The following is a 17,739-nucleotide window of genomic DNA, read 5'->3' on the forward strand; positions in this document are numbered from 1 at the left end:
TAGAAGCAGAAGCAAATGGAAGGTGGCATGGCAGACCGTATGCTGTAGCATGAAACAAGTTATAATATATGTAATCGGGTTAAAATCGTTATGTTCCATGACCACAGTGGAATTAGAGATCAGTGACAATAGAAAATCTCCAAATATTTAAGAATTAACAGATTTCTAAATAATTTATGGGTGAAAGAAGAAATCATGAAAGAAATTAGAAAATATTTGAACTGAAGGATAATAAAAATAGAACATTAAAATGTGTGGGATGCAGCTAAAAGTGTTTCAGGGGAAATTTATATCTTCAAATGCTTATATTAACAGAAGACTAAATCACTGATCTAATATCTATTTTATGAAACTAGAAAGAAAAGTAACCCTAGGTAAGTAGAAGAAAAGAAATAATAAAAGGAAGATATCAAATAAATAAAAACAAGCAATAAATAAAATTAATAAAATCTGAAATTGTTCATTCATAAGATAGCAGAATTGATAAACTCTTATGTAAACTGATATAGAAAAAAACAGAGAACACTAAATACCAATATGAGATAGGAAAGAGGGATATCACTATAGGTTTTACAGACATAAAAATGATATTAAGGAAACATTAATAATAACGTTATTCCACTACTTTGATGACTTAGATGAAATATCTGAATTCCTTGTGGGGAGGGAACACTTAGCAAAACTGATATAAGCCCCCACCCCCAAATTTTTAAAATAATCTTATACCTATTCAAAATATTGAATTTATAATTAAAAAAACCTTTCTACAAGAAAAACTCTAGGCCCAGTAGTTTCACTGGTAAACTCTTTGAAGCATTTAAGGAAGAATACCAGTCTTACACAAACTCTTTCAAAAATCCAGGAAGGGACATTTCTGTTTATTTTAAGATGCTCACATAACTATGACACCAAAATCTGACAAAGACGTTACAGAGAAAAGAAAATCACAGGCCAATGTCTTCATGAACATAGATAAAGAATTTCTTAAGAATATTAGCAGCTCTGGCTGGTTTGGCTCAGCGATTAGAGCGTCAGCCTGCGGTCCGGAGAGACCCGGGTTCGGTTCCCGCTAAGGGCATGTACCTCAGTTACAGTTTGTCCCTGGCCCTGGTCGGTCGTGCGGGTGGCAGTCACTCGATGTGTTTCTTTCACATCGATGTTTCTCTTTCTCTCTCTCTCTCTTCCTCTCTCTCCCTCCCACTCTACCTGAACAAAAAAATGGAACAATGTCCTCGGGTGAGGATTAAAAAAAAAGAATATTAGCAAATAGAATCCACCAGTATATAAAAAGGTTACTACATATGACTAAAATGAGGTTTTTCCCAGTAATGTAAGGTTGATTTGACTTTGATTTGACAAATTAGTCAATCCCTGGCTAGGATAGCTCAGTAGGTTGGAGCATCTTCTCAATGTGTCAGGTTTGAATGTTCGGTTCCCCAGTCAGGGCACATACAAGAGTCAACCAATGCGGGCATAAGTGAGTGGAACAACAAATTGATGTTTCTCTCTCTCTCTCTCTTCCTTCTCTCTCTAAAAATCGATAAAATAAAATTTAAAGGTTTTAAAAAGTTAGTCGGTATAATTCATCATATTAAATAAAGGAAAAATAGCAGATCATTTTATTAGCTGCAAAAAAAAAAAAAAGAGAAAAGCATCTGATGAAATCTAACACATTTGTGAAAAAAACTCAGCAAATCAGGAATAGACGGGAACTTTTTCAATCTGATAAAGTCCTTCTATGAAAAACCTATTTCTAACATCATACTGAATGGTGAAATATTTAAGACTTCCTCCCTATGATTAGCTATTGGTAAGATGTCTGCTCTCACCACATGTATTCCCTTTGTACCAGAGGTCCTAAGCAGTACAATAAAACAAATAAATAAAGAAATAAAAGGCATATATTATGGAAAGGAGGAAGTTAAGTGTCTGTATTTTTTAATGACATCAGGTTAGTAGAAAATCCCAAGATATCTACAAAATACAAAAGCATACAATTATATTTAGCAAGATCTTGGGATACTAAAACATTGTTAAAAATATACTAGCAGGTCAGTCGGGGAAAAGAGGGGGGCCATCTGTAATATTTTCAACAATAAAGATGAGTTAAAATATATACTAACAATAAATAATTGGAAAGTAAAATTTAAAATTTTATTTATAATAGCATTCGAAAATATAAAATTCTTAGAGATAAATTTAACAAAATATGTTTAATACCTACACAGTAAAAGCTACTAAATATTACTGAAAGAGATTTAAAGTGATCTAAATAAGTGGAGAGATATGTCATGTTCATGGATTAGAAGACATAATATTGTAAATATCCATTCTCTCTAAATTGATCTAAAGATCCAGTGCAATCCCAATTATTAGTCTAGTAGATTTTTTGTAGAAATTTACCAACTGATTTTTTATTTATTTATATGGAAATGCAAAGGACTTAGACTATCCAAGATAATCTTGGAAAAAATTTAAAGTACCTAATTTATAGAAATTCTGTAATGCTACAGTAATCAAAACTGTGGGAAATTGATCACTGGACTAGATAAAGAGCCCAGAAATAGACTCATATTTATATGGTCATTTGACTTTAACAAAAGGCTCAACATAATCCGATGGGGAGAGGAAATGTTAACAAACGGGGCTGGAACTGGATATCAGTATTTTAAAAAATGAAACTCAACCTCTGTCTCCCTCAAAAATTAGAGATGATTCATAGACATAAACATAAAAGCTATTACTATAAAACTTCTTGAGGAAAATATCTGTGCTTTGGGTTTGGCAAATGTTTTTAGACATGACACAGAAAGCAATAAAAAGGAAAAAGTGATAAGCTCAGTTTTCTCAAAATTCAAAATTTTTGTTTATTTTAAGATACTGTTAAGAAAATGACTAGGCTAACCATCAAAAGGAATATATGTGAATAGCCCGTATGCTCATGAAAATAGCGCTTAACAACATTAGTTATAAGAATTATGAAGTAAGTAATGAAATACCAGTAAACATCTAGCAGAATGGATAAAATTATATCAAATCATCATATTGTACATTTTAAATATCTTACAATTTTATGTGTGAATTATATTTCAATCAAGCTGGGCCGGGAAATGACTGACAACATCAGATGGTGAGGATGTGGAGCTAACGGAACTCTTAGGAGCTGTTGTTGGCAGTGTGAACTGGTACCAGCACTTTAGTCTGGCAGTTTGTGAGAAAACCTAGAAAATTCAACTTGGGGATCTTTACCCAGGAGACATGAAAAACATCACCACAAAGTGACTTGTACAAATACATTTACAGCAGCTTCATTCATAATATTCCAAAAGTGGAAACAACCTAGGTGTCTAACACCAGGAGAGTAGGTGAACTGGGAATTATTCTTGCAATGGACTAATCCTCAGCAATAAAAAGGGATCAACACTGATATACGGATGAATCACAAAAACGCTGTATGAAAGATTTACACAAAAGACTTCATACTAAATAGGTGATGAAAAAATTGAGAGCAGTAGTTTTCTTTGGGTGTGTGAGAAAGGGGTTAACTGGGAAGGGTGTGAGTACTTTCTGAGGGGATAGTAATGTTAGAGTTTGGGTTATATGGCTGCAGGCATTTGTCAAAACTCATCAAATGGAAATTTAATATTTGGATATTTCATTGTGTGTAGTTTTCAGATCACCAAAAACAAAACAAACCCAAAACACAAAACAAATACTGAACTCTAGATAATGATATGCATATTGAAGTACTTAGGAGTGAAGTGCACTGAAGTCTGGGTCCAACTTTGAAATTCTTTAAAAATTAAATGGATTTTTGGATAAGAATGGGAGATTGGACATGCATGTGATGAAACAAATACAGTAAAATATTCATAGTAGAAACTAGGCAATAGGTGAATGCATATTCACCATGCACTTTTTTTTTTTTTTTCCTTATCCTCACCCGAGGACATTTTTCCATTTTTTGTTCAGATAGAGTGGGAGGGAGAGAGAGGAAGAGAGAGAGAGAGAAACATCGATGTGAAGGGACATATCGAGTGGCTGCCACCCGCACAACCAACCAGGGCTGGGGACAAACTGCAACCGAGGCACGTGCCCTTAGCGGGAACCGAACCCGGGTCTCTCTGTACCGCAGGCCGATGCTCCAACCGCTGAGCCAAACCGGCCAGGGCTCACCATGCACTTTTTGCACTTTTCTGTTCATTTAAATATTTTCATAATAAATTGCTGCTAAAATAAAATGAAGTGGATGTAGCTAAAAGGTATTAAACTTATTTACAGGGAATTCAACTATTTATTAATTTGAAAGTAATTATGTGTCAGCTGTTCACAGTGCAGTCTGATAGGCATCACTGGCCCATGTCCTTTGCCCTCCTGTTTGTCAGATTCACGTTTTCCCCAGCATTTCCTACCCCATCCCATGTACTAGTTAGGATGTATCAGTCTATTCTGGCTTTCTAGGAGCACATAGTTATTATTTTAAAATATCAGTTTTCTTTTCTTCATTATTTAATTGGCTAAAAATCCATTTTCACAACTGTGTGTGTGTGTGTGTGTGTGTATGAGGGAGGGTGGGGCAGCGTTCAGTTGTTGGGACTGTCATAAGCTAAGTTGGAACTTTTTTTTTATTAATTCATTTTTGTTACAGATGTTTCTCCTCCCCCCACCCCCGAGTTTGAACTATTTTTAAAGTTTATTAATTTGCTTCCTATTTCTGCCCCTGTTACCAGGACCTTCCCTGTTCTTGGCTCAATTTTCTGCTCTAAAGAGAAGGCCTCCAAAAGATTTACTGTTCTGTTCATCCACCCAGAAATCCCTATAAGTCCTAAAAAGACCAAAAGACACAGCTCAGAGGCTGAAAACGTCCAGAAGAACGAGGATGATTGTTTGACCTCAAAGGGAATACACTTTGATTTCTAGAGAGTTCAAGAGGCAGATTCAGAGCTGCCTGCTTTCAGACACTAACATGGATACTTCTTTTCTGGCCCAGTGACCAAGAACGCCCTTTCTTGGGTTACCTGGTTATGTCTGCTGCCCTGTACTTTGCCCGGTCCTTGTCTGGTTTGGACCTGATACCTGTCTCTTCTCTACTTCGAGATTTACTTTAATGCCTAGTGTAGCTGCTGCCATCCCTTTCCCCATCCTATTTCCCACTCATGCGCTGATTGAGTTGGGCCTTGTCCTACCTCTGCTGTCTGCCCTTGTCTGTGCCTCTGACTCGAACTCCTGACCTGTTACTCAACACCTGAAGAGCCTGCCACTTCTCCCCACCTGCTCCTGTAACCAAGTAGGTTCTGAGGGAGGAGTTCCTCATGTTAGAATGCTGGAGACGTGGTGCATCCCAGGTCTTGGTAACATTTTACCAGGACTCTTCCCCTGTGAGTCTCAGTCAGCTCTGTGCTACATATTCACGGATTATCAGCCCTTCCTCCCCTCACCTCAACCTCTGCTATATCTATTAAATATTATGCAGTCAAAACAATATTTGTATAAGTTCTAATAAATAGCAATAAACACCTCTAGCCACCACCTAGCCTGAGAATATAAATGTTACCAGTATCTCCCAGTCATTCTTAAGGTATAAGGTATTGGGGAGCACTTTATGATCTCTGCAATAAATAGCCAGTATTACTGAATACTTAAAAATATTTAAATATTGTCTTCAGATATATTTTTGTTCAGAACATTTAACAAATTCAGACAAGCCGTTAGTGAAGTTTTAATGTAGGTGTCAATATTTTGATTCATCTGTGAAACCTTTTAGAATTCACTAGAGTTACCTACTGACTGTGTCCAGCCTGTCATCATTATAGATTTCTGTCAAGCTGAGCCTTAGAATAAAAGAGAGAACTTTCTGAAGGTTGTTTTCTTCCATAGAGTAACTACTGAAGGAGTACCGGAATTGAAGGTAGAGAGTATGAATTCAAAAGCCAGGATGCATGCTGCTCTTTATGAGAGGAAGCTCCTGTCTTTGGAGGTGCGGAAACATAGACGACGAAACGGGAGATTGAGGGCGATGAGGGCAAAATACCCAGGTACGTGCTGGTGACTTCTCACCAAAATCTAGTGTCTGTGCCCTGCCCAGCTCATTTAATCAGCTTCTTAATACTCAGGGAATCAGAACCTTCCTGGTCACATAGACTTAATTTTTTGTATAGTCCTTTTTCTCTGAAACTGAATTTCAAAAGGATCGTAAGTTTTTAAACCTGCCACTCTGTAACATTTGTATTGACTATCTAAAGCACATACATTTTGGTTTCTGCTCATATTTCAGCGTCATACAATACCTGATACTTAGAAATAGCATTAGCTTAAGTTCAAAAGAATCCTGAGCATTATTGTTGAGGTTTTTAATGATTAGGTAGTAAGTCCAATTTATCCTTTGACATTGCTGAACAGTGAAAATACTAAAAAAAATTTTTTCTTTATTGATATTAGAGAGAGGAAGGGAGAGGGAGAGAAATAGAAACATCAACAAGAGGGAACGTCGATTGGCCGCCTCCTGCAGGCCCCCCACTGGGGATTGGGCCCACAATCTGGGCATGTGCCCTGACGGGGAATCAAACGGGTGACCTCTTGGTGCATGGGTCGACACTCCACCACTGAGCCACACTGGCCAGGCAAATGGTGAAAATATTTTAACCATGAACAGACAAAGAGGAATGTATCTCCCAGATTCTCCTGTATCTGTTTGTCACTGACTGATGGACTGACTCTTTCCTCTTCCTCCTTCCCTCATTTGCTGAACAGCTGTTAGGCACATTAGTCACTGGGTTTCATTGTGAATGAAAAACCTGTGGTCCTTGTTCTCGTAGACCTTCCAAGGCAGTGAAGGAGGACAATGAGTGAACATAGGGGAGATAGAGACTCCCCTGCCCTTTGTACCTTCATGAAGATGCCCTTCTAAAAACCTCTGACACACTCTGGGGGTTACTAAGATTTTTTTGCCTTAAGTTGTGAGAGAGCCATTGGCATTACCATAAGAAACATCAGCAAATGAAGCGCATTACGAGGCTTTCAGAACATATGAGAATGGAGAGTGACATGTGTATGCAATTAATTTGTGTGTGACTTGTGGTCTGATTTAGATATGGGTTTTTACTAAAAAGATAAAAGGAAGGTATTGGGAGAGAGGAAAATTTAATCCTTTTTTCAGCAACATTAGTGATTCTTCGCATTTAGTGATTACCCAACCAGCTGAAATGAATCTTAAAACTGAGACAGAGAGTGAAGAGGAGGAAGAAGATGTATTAGACAATGAAGATGAAGAACAGGAAGCTTCCCAGGAGGAGTTTGCAGGATCCCTTGGAGAAAATCAAGCCAAATACACATCCTCACTGGCCGTTATGGTAGAAAATTCACCCAAAGAAAATGCCATGAAAGTTCCTGAATGGACTAATAAAGGTGAACAGTGTTGCAAAATGAAGACTCAGGAGCCAGAGCCTAAATTTAACCTGATGCAGATTCTGCAAGAGAATGGCAATCTTAGGTATGTAACTTTTGGAATTATAATAGTAAATCTGGTTACAGCTAACTTGTCTGTGTACCCGGTGCTATGCTGGGGCTTTACGGCCACTTGTCGCTTCTTTCACAGCAGTCCTGTGAAGTCATGCCTGGGATCTGATATCATTAAGGAAACTGAGTCTTAGAGCTATGATAAAAACCAGGTGTCACTGGCTACATGAATACTTGTTGGTTTTAGTGTCAGTCACTAAGAGCACAAGGTGCCTGAGACAGGGAGCTCAAGCAGCTCGTAGTTCAGTATGGGGACACTTAAATAGTGGGGATCATGACCCCAATATGGACAAAGTCCTCTTAGGGCACAGAAAAAGGACTAGTTGGTCTTACTTGGGAAGGCTAGAGACCTTAGAGAGGAGGTAATGTTTGAACCAGGCTTTGAATGATGAGTAGGATTTCAGGAGGTTTGGGAGGCACTCACTAAGTGTGGGAGAGCTAGTGGAGGAAATAACGACACAGAGGAATGGCAGTACAGTCTTTCCTTCAGTACCTCAGCATATTTACTGAGCTCCTGCTCTGCGCCAGGAATTGTGCTAGGCTATCTAGTATGACAGTGGAGACCGAGACAGGCTCATGGAGCTCACTCTGTGGGGAAGACTGACAGTGAACAAAGAAGCAGGGTAATTTCAGGCCGTAAAAGGTGCTATGAAGATAATAAAACAGGATGTAGTGTTAGAGACTAATTGGGCAGAGGATTTCTTTCGATTGGTGTTTGGACATGAAGAGGTCACCTTCAGGTGAGTCCTGGAGGTGAGTCATGTGGTTATCAGGGGACAGAGTATTCCAGGCAGAACAGCAAATATAGAGGCCCTGAAACGAGAATAAGCGTGACGAGTTTGAGAAGTAGATTAGTGTAGTGGAGTTACATGGAGAGAAGGATATGGTAAGAAATGAGACTAAAAATTGGATGTCATTTGATAATAAAGGACTTTAAGAAGAGCCTTGATTTTCTAGATGGCTAATTTTTAAGCACATGAATGATGTGAGCAGATCTTGATTTAGAAAGTAAATTCTGATTGCGCTGTGGGATAGTGATTGGTAAGAGAGGAACTGAAGGCAGAGTAGTGAGTTTTAGGGGCTGTTCCAGTAGTCCAGAGCTAGGAAGATGAAGGCCTTGACCAGTGCAGTGGCTATAGGAATGGAGAGAATGGGAGGGACTTAATGAAATGTACAAGTTAAAATCGTCAGGGCTTGATCTCTAGATGTAAGAACTACAGAGAAACTGACTTTTCCACATTTGGCAACTTGATGATACAGTTGGTCAATGTGAGGAGCACTGGAGTCAGCTTGATGATAGAAACGAGGTTTCATTTAAGACACAGTGAGGTGAAAGTGCTCTGGGATGAAGATGGCCAGGAGGTAAGTGAAAATAATAGCTTTGAAAGTCAGAGTTGAACGGGATTGTGTAGTTAATAGTTAAAAACTTCAAAGTGGATGTGCTTGTCTAATTCAGTTTAGTTCAGCAAGCACAGTCAATGAGCAAAGGAAGAGAGAGCTGAGCCCTGGGGAAACCAGTGTTTGATAGTAAAGGGACAAGACATAGCAGTTAGAGAGGTAGGCCTAAAAGTGGGAGGGTGTGGCGTGGCGAGAGCTGCAAGAGTTTCCAGCTATAGAGCCCCTCAGACAGCCCAAGTTAGGATGCGGAGTGAAAAGAGAAACCTGCATGTATGACCAGAAATGCATACAGTGGATAGAAGAGAAGTTGTGAGTTGAAATAAGAAAGTAAGTGTGAACTGAGTTGTTCAGAAGATTCGAGGTGAAAGGAAGGTGAGAATGCATGGGCGAGAGCAAGCCAAGGGAAAGAGTTAAACAATGTTTTACAGGTAGGGACTCTGGAGCTTATTTATAGACGAGGGGAAGGATTGGATGGGAGAGGATTAGAGATGCAGAGGCCATATTGATAGAGAAGGTCCTAGAGGAAGGTGGAAAGAGGCTAGTGGAGGGGTGTCTCTTCCTGTGAGTGAGAAAGCAAGCACCATGGTAGAATGCAGTGTTTGGAAGTTAGAGGGAAAGACGTTTGGGTATTTGTGCATGGCAGCCTTTATTTTCCAAGTTAGAGGTCAGTTCTTTTTTGTTGTTGTTCTTTTTTTTCCTTTTCTTCTATTTTTTAGTTGTGTGGTTTTTTTGTAATTTAATTTTTATTTTATTTACTCCCTCCTCCCTACTCCCACCTCTGTAGTGGTCAGTTCTTATACTGCAAGGGTGGAGAATGATGTTGGGGTTTGGGGGGGTGGGCAATAGAGTCAAGGTTTGGAACAGTGCCATGGAGAATGAGAATAGTTTCTTTAGTGAAGAGCACACTAAAGTCGGGAGACCTGGGCTCTGGCTTTTAGTGCTTACCAACTGGCTGTGTGACTATGGGCCAGTCAGGCTTCTCTGTGCCTCAGTTTCCTTTTCTGTTAGGCCGATGAATGGGATTAGACAAGTGTTTTTCAAACTGCTTTCTGGTCGGGAAAAAAAGATTCCACTGAAATGAAATAGAACTTTTCAAAACCACTAGACTATATTCTAAGGTCCTTTCCAGCAATAACATTCTACTTAGCTGTGTGGATTTATTATTTCTTCATAAATCTTATGGATCTCACTTTCAATGAGTAAACTGTTGTAATTGCAGAGTATGTTAATATAAATTGATGGTTTCAGACTCTTTCCTGGAGTTGCCCCTCATTCTGTGGAGCATCTCAGTGGCTACTGGGAATCTGGGGGAGGTCCATCGCAAAGACTCAAGATGCCAGGCCCCAGCCCCCTAGTTGTATATTTTGTGTACTGAGAATCCACATAGACTTTCTTTTAAAAATACGTTTCTTTGGTGTAAGTCATTGTGGTTTTCTTTCTTTTATCTTGTTTGTTTGTTTGTTTATTTGTTTCAAATGACTAGCTGACCAGTGTGTCTGATATTTTAGGGACAAACTCAGGATTAACATCCCGTGGATCTCTTTAATAAGGGTAGAAAACTCAGTTCTTGTTCATCTGATTTTCTACAATGATTTGCAACAAAATAATGATTGAAATCTTAACCTCCAAGCAATAATTCCCTTATCTAAAGACATTCATGTTTTAGTACTAAAGGGCTAATCAATAAAACTGGGTGTCCTGTTGCATTTGGAAGTGTTGGACACATGCTATTTCTAGCTCATTCTGTCGCAGGTGAATTTGTTGACCAAAATTGACAATTTGGGGGGGGGGGGCAATCATTTTTATTTATTTTAACTTGAAAGGAATTTGATGTGGAGATAAAGCTTGTGGGAATGATTGAGGGGAAAGTGGTATATGGTCCCCAGGTGAACAAGAATATAATTGTCCTTGTTGACAAATATTTGGAAATTTCTTTGTCTCAAAATCATATTGTACTCCCATAGACTTTCCCTATTAATAACAAAGATGTAGCCTTACTTATATTTCATGCTGTGAAGATCTCGTGTGTTAAACTCTCAAAAGCAAATCTGCTCCCCAACCTGACTCCCCTCCCTTCCTGTCCCTCCAACACACACATAGAAGCTAGACCTAGACCCTCTTGGGATTTCCAGTTTACTCTGGACAAGTCCTTCGTCCTAACCCTGGAGGAACAGTGAGTAGAAAGCATTCAGTGATTGCATGTGTGAGGATTGTAAACAAAGTTTGTGTTGGGCCCCAATCTTCGCTGATGTAATTTTGGCTAGAGTGTCAGAAGGCCGATCAGCTGAAGTAACCAAACTCTCTCCTGAAAGAAAACAGAGCTGCTACAATTAGCAGCTGAAGTGAAAAGCATCAGTGTCTCTCTGGTACTTCTGTCTTCCACAGGACACGCACCAGATTTCCTGGCTGCCTACCTAGACCACCAGTCAGAAAGCGGGTGGGTTCTTCAGTGATGGTGCTGAGGTGCTTTTTTACCGTCTGTGAGGATTTCTTTTTCCCACTGAACATCTGGGCTTGTCCTAGCCTGTCTATGCCAAACTCTGTTGGACCTCACTCATTTGTTCTGGGCTTTAGCCACTCCCTTCTTGTAGTTGAAAAAAGCATGACCTTAAAATTTGGTCTCAAAAGTTCCTTTGTAGGATTTATCTATTTCCTGCTTTGGAGGCTTTTGCACACCAGAAATATTAGTTGCCATAGCAAAAGCCATACTTTTGTACTCACTGATAAGTATGTTCTTACAGGCCTCCAAGGCAGAAAAACTCGACATCAATGCAACGGCTCTGTCCATTCCCCGAAGAAAGTTATTTGAAAAGTTCAAAGATATATATATGTAGGAAATCAGATTTTCTATTATTGTTTAAATTTCCCCCATGGTAATAATGAGAAAATAAATAAGACTCTCCACCTCTGATTCCTTTAATAGAAAAAAAAAATCTCATGTACTGTTTGGAAGGAATATTTATTCAGTGACTGTATAATCTGTGGGCTTTATTTTTCTTAGCCATCCTAATAGAAGGATCCTCAAAGGCCACTTTGAGAGAGGCAAGTGCACATTTGGTAGGCTTACCATTCTGTCTCATAACGGTATGTTGTTTTGGATTTCTATAGCAAAGTGCAGGCCCGAATAGCATTCTCTGCCTATCTCCAGCATGTTCAAATTCGCCTGATGAAAGACAGTGGAGGTCAAACGTTCACTGCCAGCTGGGCTGCTAAAGAAGATGAACAGATGGTGAGGCTCTTCTTGTTGGAACCTTTTTATTTTCCCTTTTTCTTTTATTTCTTTTTTCTATTAGAGCAAAGAGCAATATGTTCTTCTGGTAAAGGCATTGTTTCAGTGTAGTTTGTAGATTTCTCTTACTTCAGTGTGAAGTAAATCTTTGTTCTGGAGCCATGTTCGTCATACTTATGTGTTGAGGGCGTAATTATTTCATTCCGAAAATGGAAATTGATTGCTCACTAGATGTCAGGTCCCGTGCAAAGCCCTTGAAAAGAATAACAATTAGAACCCTTTCTCAAACAAATTTATGTTTTATTAACTCTTTGAAGGAGGCACTATCATTCCCATTTTACAGATGAGGAAACAAAGACCTAGAGAAGGGAGGTAACTTGCCTGTTGTAGCACAGCTTGTATGTGGTGAAACTGGAACTTGAACCCAGATGTTATAATTGTACATCATTGGCTGTCTCATTGTTTCCATGAGTCATGAGGCATTTATTTTTCTGTCCTGATGTGTCTGAGTTAGCTCTTTGAAAGTCAACACTTTGTCATGGGCCCTCTGAGAATGTAACCTCCTCCATGTTAACATTTTTTGTTTACTAGTTGTAACTTTATAAAATTCTTAGATTACTGGGAACAAACTTGTGTAATAATTTTTACTGTGTATCAGCCATTTGAACATGCCTAGAATGTAATATTCTAGCAGAGTTTTTCCTTTGGGATCAGAATGAACTTCAGCTTCTTTGGTAAGGTCGGTGCTTATGGCAGAAGCCACAGCCCTTCCATACCCTCTTCACCCACAGGGATCTGTCACCAGGCAGAGGAACCTTTAAGTATGAGAAAGCTGCATCCTTTGTCCAACTCAGAGGTGTTCCTACTGTAATTTCCAGTTCTCCACATACAAGAGGCATACGCTATGCCATGCTTATTATAAAGACGTGATGGCTCTCTCAGAAAACAGCTTGTGAATTTAAAGTAGCCACTACAACCCAGAGATAAAACCTTGTGTGTTGTGAATAATCTTTCAACCATCAGTGGAAAATGTTAGTTCTGCTCTTTCCAAGTGGAAAATTGAAACTGCCTTTTTGAGAGTCAGTTTGTCTGCTCTACTGTGAAAAAATAATGTTTTAATATAACAGCTTAAACCATCCTGTAGTAAAGAGAGCATAGTAGAGCTGTGAAATCCACCCTCTAGTAATGAGGCTATTTCTTTATACTGGAGTAAGTTGGCACCAAAGGACAATGAGCCAAAATCAAATTCAAGAAGAAAAAAATAGCTCAGAAGAGAATAACCACTCAACTGTTGGCTTGGAATTCACACAGGGTTTCTATTGGGCTTTTTACAAGAATATTTAGGATCATCACTGCAAAACTTAATACCAGTTCTGTGCATTTATTTTTGAAAATATATCTGGAGAACAAACCCCAGCCCATTCCCTGAGGATTGTGGCAGTGGTCTTGTTTATGAGGAAGGTAGGTGTAGAATTGCCTTTCTGGTCCAGGTTAGGGTTAGAGATACTTTATCACATAACTCACAGGAGGCACATCCATATACGGTCCCAACATCTGTCATCTTCAGGCAATTTTATTGTGTTTGGCAGAGGAGGGAAGGAACAACAATCTTTAAGGCCTGTGGCCTTGCAGAATCTTTCTTTGAAGCATCTGTGATGTTATGAATGATCTGATTGGTGTGTATTCAGATTTCAAAATTCTTTGTTTCATCTCAAGTGAGATGTGTTCTTTCTTCCCCTCAGTGACCCTTCACTGTGCCCTGCTTGCCAGTCCTTAATTCTAAAGGCATGTTTATCCTTGGGACAGAAAAAAATATATATATCTATATATATAGAGATATATATTTATATCTCTCTCTATATATATATATCTATATCTATCACCTTTCAAGCATAGTAACAGTTCTTTCTTCCCCTTTATCACTAAACTTTTTAAATTAGTAGTTTCTCCTCTTCTCCTGTATTCTTCGCTATCCATGCATTTCTTAACTGCTTCCTTCTGTTCCCTTTTCTCCACTGAAAGTATTTTCTTGAAATACTGGCTGAATCCAGGACCTTGTCTTGGTCATGGTCCTTTCCAGCTCCAGCCTCTGGGAAGCTTCGGACATGGGACCCCTTTCCTCTCTCAGCTTCCACGCCACTGTTTCTCTTGGCTTTCTTTCTACATTTCTAATGTTTCTACCGTGTGTGTGTGTGTTCTGGGTAATTTTTGCTTTGTTCTTATGATTTTTCCTTCTCTTATCTCTTAACCTGACTATTTCTGTATTCTTTCTCTACCTCTTCACCTTTGATGTTTCATCTGCTCCCATGTTTTATTTTCCACAATTTATGTTTGAATGCTACTTTCCCTAAATCGCTTTCTCTGTTCACCATGCTAGAAGTGAAATCTGCACTTGGAATGGTTATAATACTATTTGTATATTAATTATGATAGTTTTACAGCTATTACTTTATTGCATAGTTATTGATTTTGATTTCTTGATTACCAGCTTCTTGAGGAAAGAGAATGTGTGTCCTTTTGTTTTTTGTCTTTCTGTACCCTTCCTATACCTAACATGTTTGCTCTGGGTCCTACTTGTTGAAACATATAGTTTTCCGCCTCTTACATCTCTGTTGTGTAGTCCCTTGATGGCTTGTCTCCTGTTGCTTAGCACAGTCCCTGCTTTCCCCTCCCCACCAATGACGCTTAAATCATAGGAGCTAGTGGTTCGTTTCCTCAAGCGAGCATCAGGTAACCTCCAGCACTCACTGAGGATGGTGTTGCCCAGTCGACGGCTGGCACTTCTGGAACGCAGAAGAATCCTGGCCCACCAACTGGGTGACTTCATCATTGTATACAACAAGGTAGGTGATTTATCTGTTAGTCTGTGTTGTAGATTGCCACACACGGTCAGAAACAGGATGCCTCTGTTCCCCTGGGTGGAGGGGTCCTTCTTTTATCTAGCATCACTATCCCATGTGTAACTGTTGAATGGAGCGGGCCTTAACCCAGTGGGGCTAAAATGCTACTTATTTATTACTTCTGAAGGCCCCAGTGGCCATAGTTAACTCTTATCAAAAGGCATATTCCTTTCCTGCACTGTTGTACCTGAGATGACTCCTGGCTATGTGAATTCGCATTGTCATTATTGTGCCTGCAGACACTAATGAATTGACTACTTGAGAGCTCATTTGAACTGTGGACTTAACATAATAACAATCTTCTTTCCTGAGAGAGTTATCCTTTGTTCTCTACAACAGTTTAACCAGTGACATCATTTTACAACAAAGCCCAGGAAATATACTGTTTAGTTAGAATAGTTTGCAAAGCGTTTTTTATGTAAGGGTCTCAGAATGCTTTAGAAGTATCTTTTTTTGTTTGTTTGTTTGTAAAATGTATATCATTTTGCAGAAGGGAAAGCTGAGGCCTAAAAATTTAAATGGCTTTTTAAAAGATGCCTGGAATAGTTAGTGGAATGTTAACACAACCGAATCCATAGCCATTATTTATTCCAGATCCGTTCAGAATTTTTGTATGACTTGTATAAATGAAGAATTTATTCAGTTTGGGTGCTGTTTGATATAGGAATATCTTTGAAGACCTATCTTTCTTCTTCCTAATTGTAACAAAATGCAGTTTCTATTATATTGTTGAAGCTGCAAGTCTGGCCACAGACATTACTATAGTGCAATTAAAAGCCCTTTTCTCAGTGGGCTCTGTGAGTAGAAAGTAAAAACATGATAAAAATGTACATTTATTCTGCAACTTTTATTTGGAAATTTCACAGTGTTCATGAAATAATGGCAGAAAGCAATATATCAAATGTATAGGTGGCAGATGTACATAGAGGAATTAAATATCTTTACTATAAAGACAGATTAATCCAAGGCTATGAACAGATGATGATGTGTGCATTTATCAGGAGTCAGTTTTATCTTGTTCTTCTGTGGGGGTTGGGGACTGGGTAGGAAACAGAACAAATGGCTGAAAAGAAATCGAAGAAGAAACTTGAGGAAGAAGAAGAAGATGGGGTGAATGCGGAAAATTTTAACGAGTTCATCAGACAAGCAAGGTAGAAGACATTTTTGAAGAATAAAAACTATCTTATTCCATCTTCCATATGCCCCATTGACTTCCCAATATTCTCTGTTTCTAACATATGGATATGAGTACAATCACTCTTAGAAGGAAAAAAAGAATTTCCGAGGCTTGGCCTCTCCATATCTCAGCCAATTATGTTGCTGTTGTCATGGTTTCAGTTATCAAAACACTGCTGCCGGGTATCTGGGCTGTATTTCTAGACAGCCTTCGAAGTGCACATCACTCAAAGTACTGAGAGAGCCCTTTGGAAAGTTGAAGTTAGAGGCTTCTCGTGTTTACTGGATCTGAATTTATCCCTGGCCTACTGATGCAGAGAGATGACCAAATTTTGCCTACATTGAGTGGGTTGAGGAATTGGCAATTTCTCAGCACTGTGAGGGTTACGCCTAATTTATACAAAATAGAACAAGTCCTTCATGCTTAAGGTTAGCTTTTAGGGATTGAAAATTTCAGCATTCGGCTCTCTATCTTGATATAAATCACCAGGCCACTCTGTCCATTCACAGTGGGTTTCCAAAAGAAGAGGTAACAAAGGTGTTTATATTGTGTATGATTCGTACTTAAAGGCCTTTGTCTAAAACAGATTTATATGAAACCACTTAAATAAAGGATAAAACATCTGTATAGCCCCATTAATTAGTCTTTAACCATCAAAGTCACAGCAGGGAGAAAAGCAGCAGAAAAAGCAACTCTTGATTGATTTGTGAAGTTAAATCGGGTGGTGGTTTATCAGTCACCAACATATTATGATCTGTGTTTAATGCCTTGTGTTGACCTAACTGTAGCCTCAATATCATGTGCTTAAACACACAGGAAACACACGGTTTTTAGGAGTTCATAATCATATCGTTATTTTATTGACATTCTTGGGCCAAGTAATATGATTGATAAAGCAGGTGTAGAAACAAAGCAAAAACAGTTTCTCACATCAGCATTCTAAAAATAGAAAACAAAAAGACTATGTTTAGAAAATTGTTTTTTTTTAAAGTAAAAAGATTAATTTCTAGTTCCTACTAGGGATCTTAAAAATCCCCAAAATATTTTTTTTAAAAAGAGAATAAAAAACAGCTTTTAAGAAAGTACTGTGTATTCCCCTACCAGGCCTAACATGGGAGTAAAAATGAAAAATATATACTGTTAACTGGAATATAGATTTGGAGATAAAGTATACTCACTGCTGATTGTGGATTACATGTTGGTGGTTGGAAATAGATGGTAGCATCAGTTCTTTTATTATGCTTGGGTGGTACATGGATGCCTTTGTCAGGGTTGGTAAATTCAAACACCTGCAGGAGTCAGGCGGGAAACATAAATTACGAAGTGGGCAGAGGATAAGACAGGAGGTGTAAGGCAGCTTGTCTTTTGACCAACCTGAGCCGCTCTGTTAGGTGTTCTGTGAAGGGCCAAACGAACACTGCCAGGCGGAGGCAGTGGCCGTTTGCAGCCTCGGCGTTAGGTCTTTGGTAGTTACTAGAGGTCCTTCTCTTGTGGCACTTTGCTACTTTGGAGATCTTGGG

General features: G+C 38.8%; 1 protein-coding gene across 1 annotated transcript in view; it reads left to right on the forward strand.

Annotated features, from left to right (window-relative positions):
- Positions 1 to 17,739, forward strand: part of TTLL5 (tubulin tyrosine ligase like 5) — a 289,229-nt gene that overhangs the window by 89,606 nt on the left and 181,884 nt on the right. The window contains exons 21-25 of the mRNA XM_036262547.1: positions 5,878 to 6,035; positions 7,183 to 7,489; positions 12,022 to 12,142; positions 14,839 to 14,985; positions 16,090 to 16,193. Of these exons, the coding sequence (XP_036118440.1) occupies positions 5,878 to 6,035; positions 7,183 to 7,489; positions 12,022 to 12,142; positions 14,839 to 14,985; positions 16,090 to 16,193 (837 nt within the window). The remainder of the gene's footprint in view (positions 1 to 5,877; positions 6,036 to 7,182; positions 7,490 to 12,021; positions 12,143 to 14,838; positions 14,986 to 16,089; positions 16,194 to 17,739) is intronic.

This window comes from Molossus molossus, unplaced genomic scaffold (assembly GCF_014108415.1).
Source record: "Molossus molossus isolate mMolMol1 unplaced genomic scaffold, mMolMol1.p scaffold_m16_p_1, whole genome shotgun sequence".
Taxonomy (NCBI): domain Eukaryota; kingdom Metazoa; phylum Chordata; class Mammalia; order Chiroptera; family Molossidae; genus Molossus; species Molossus molossus.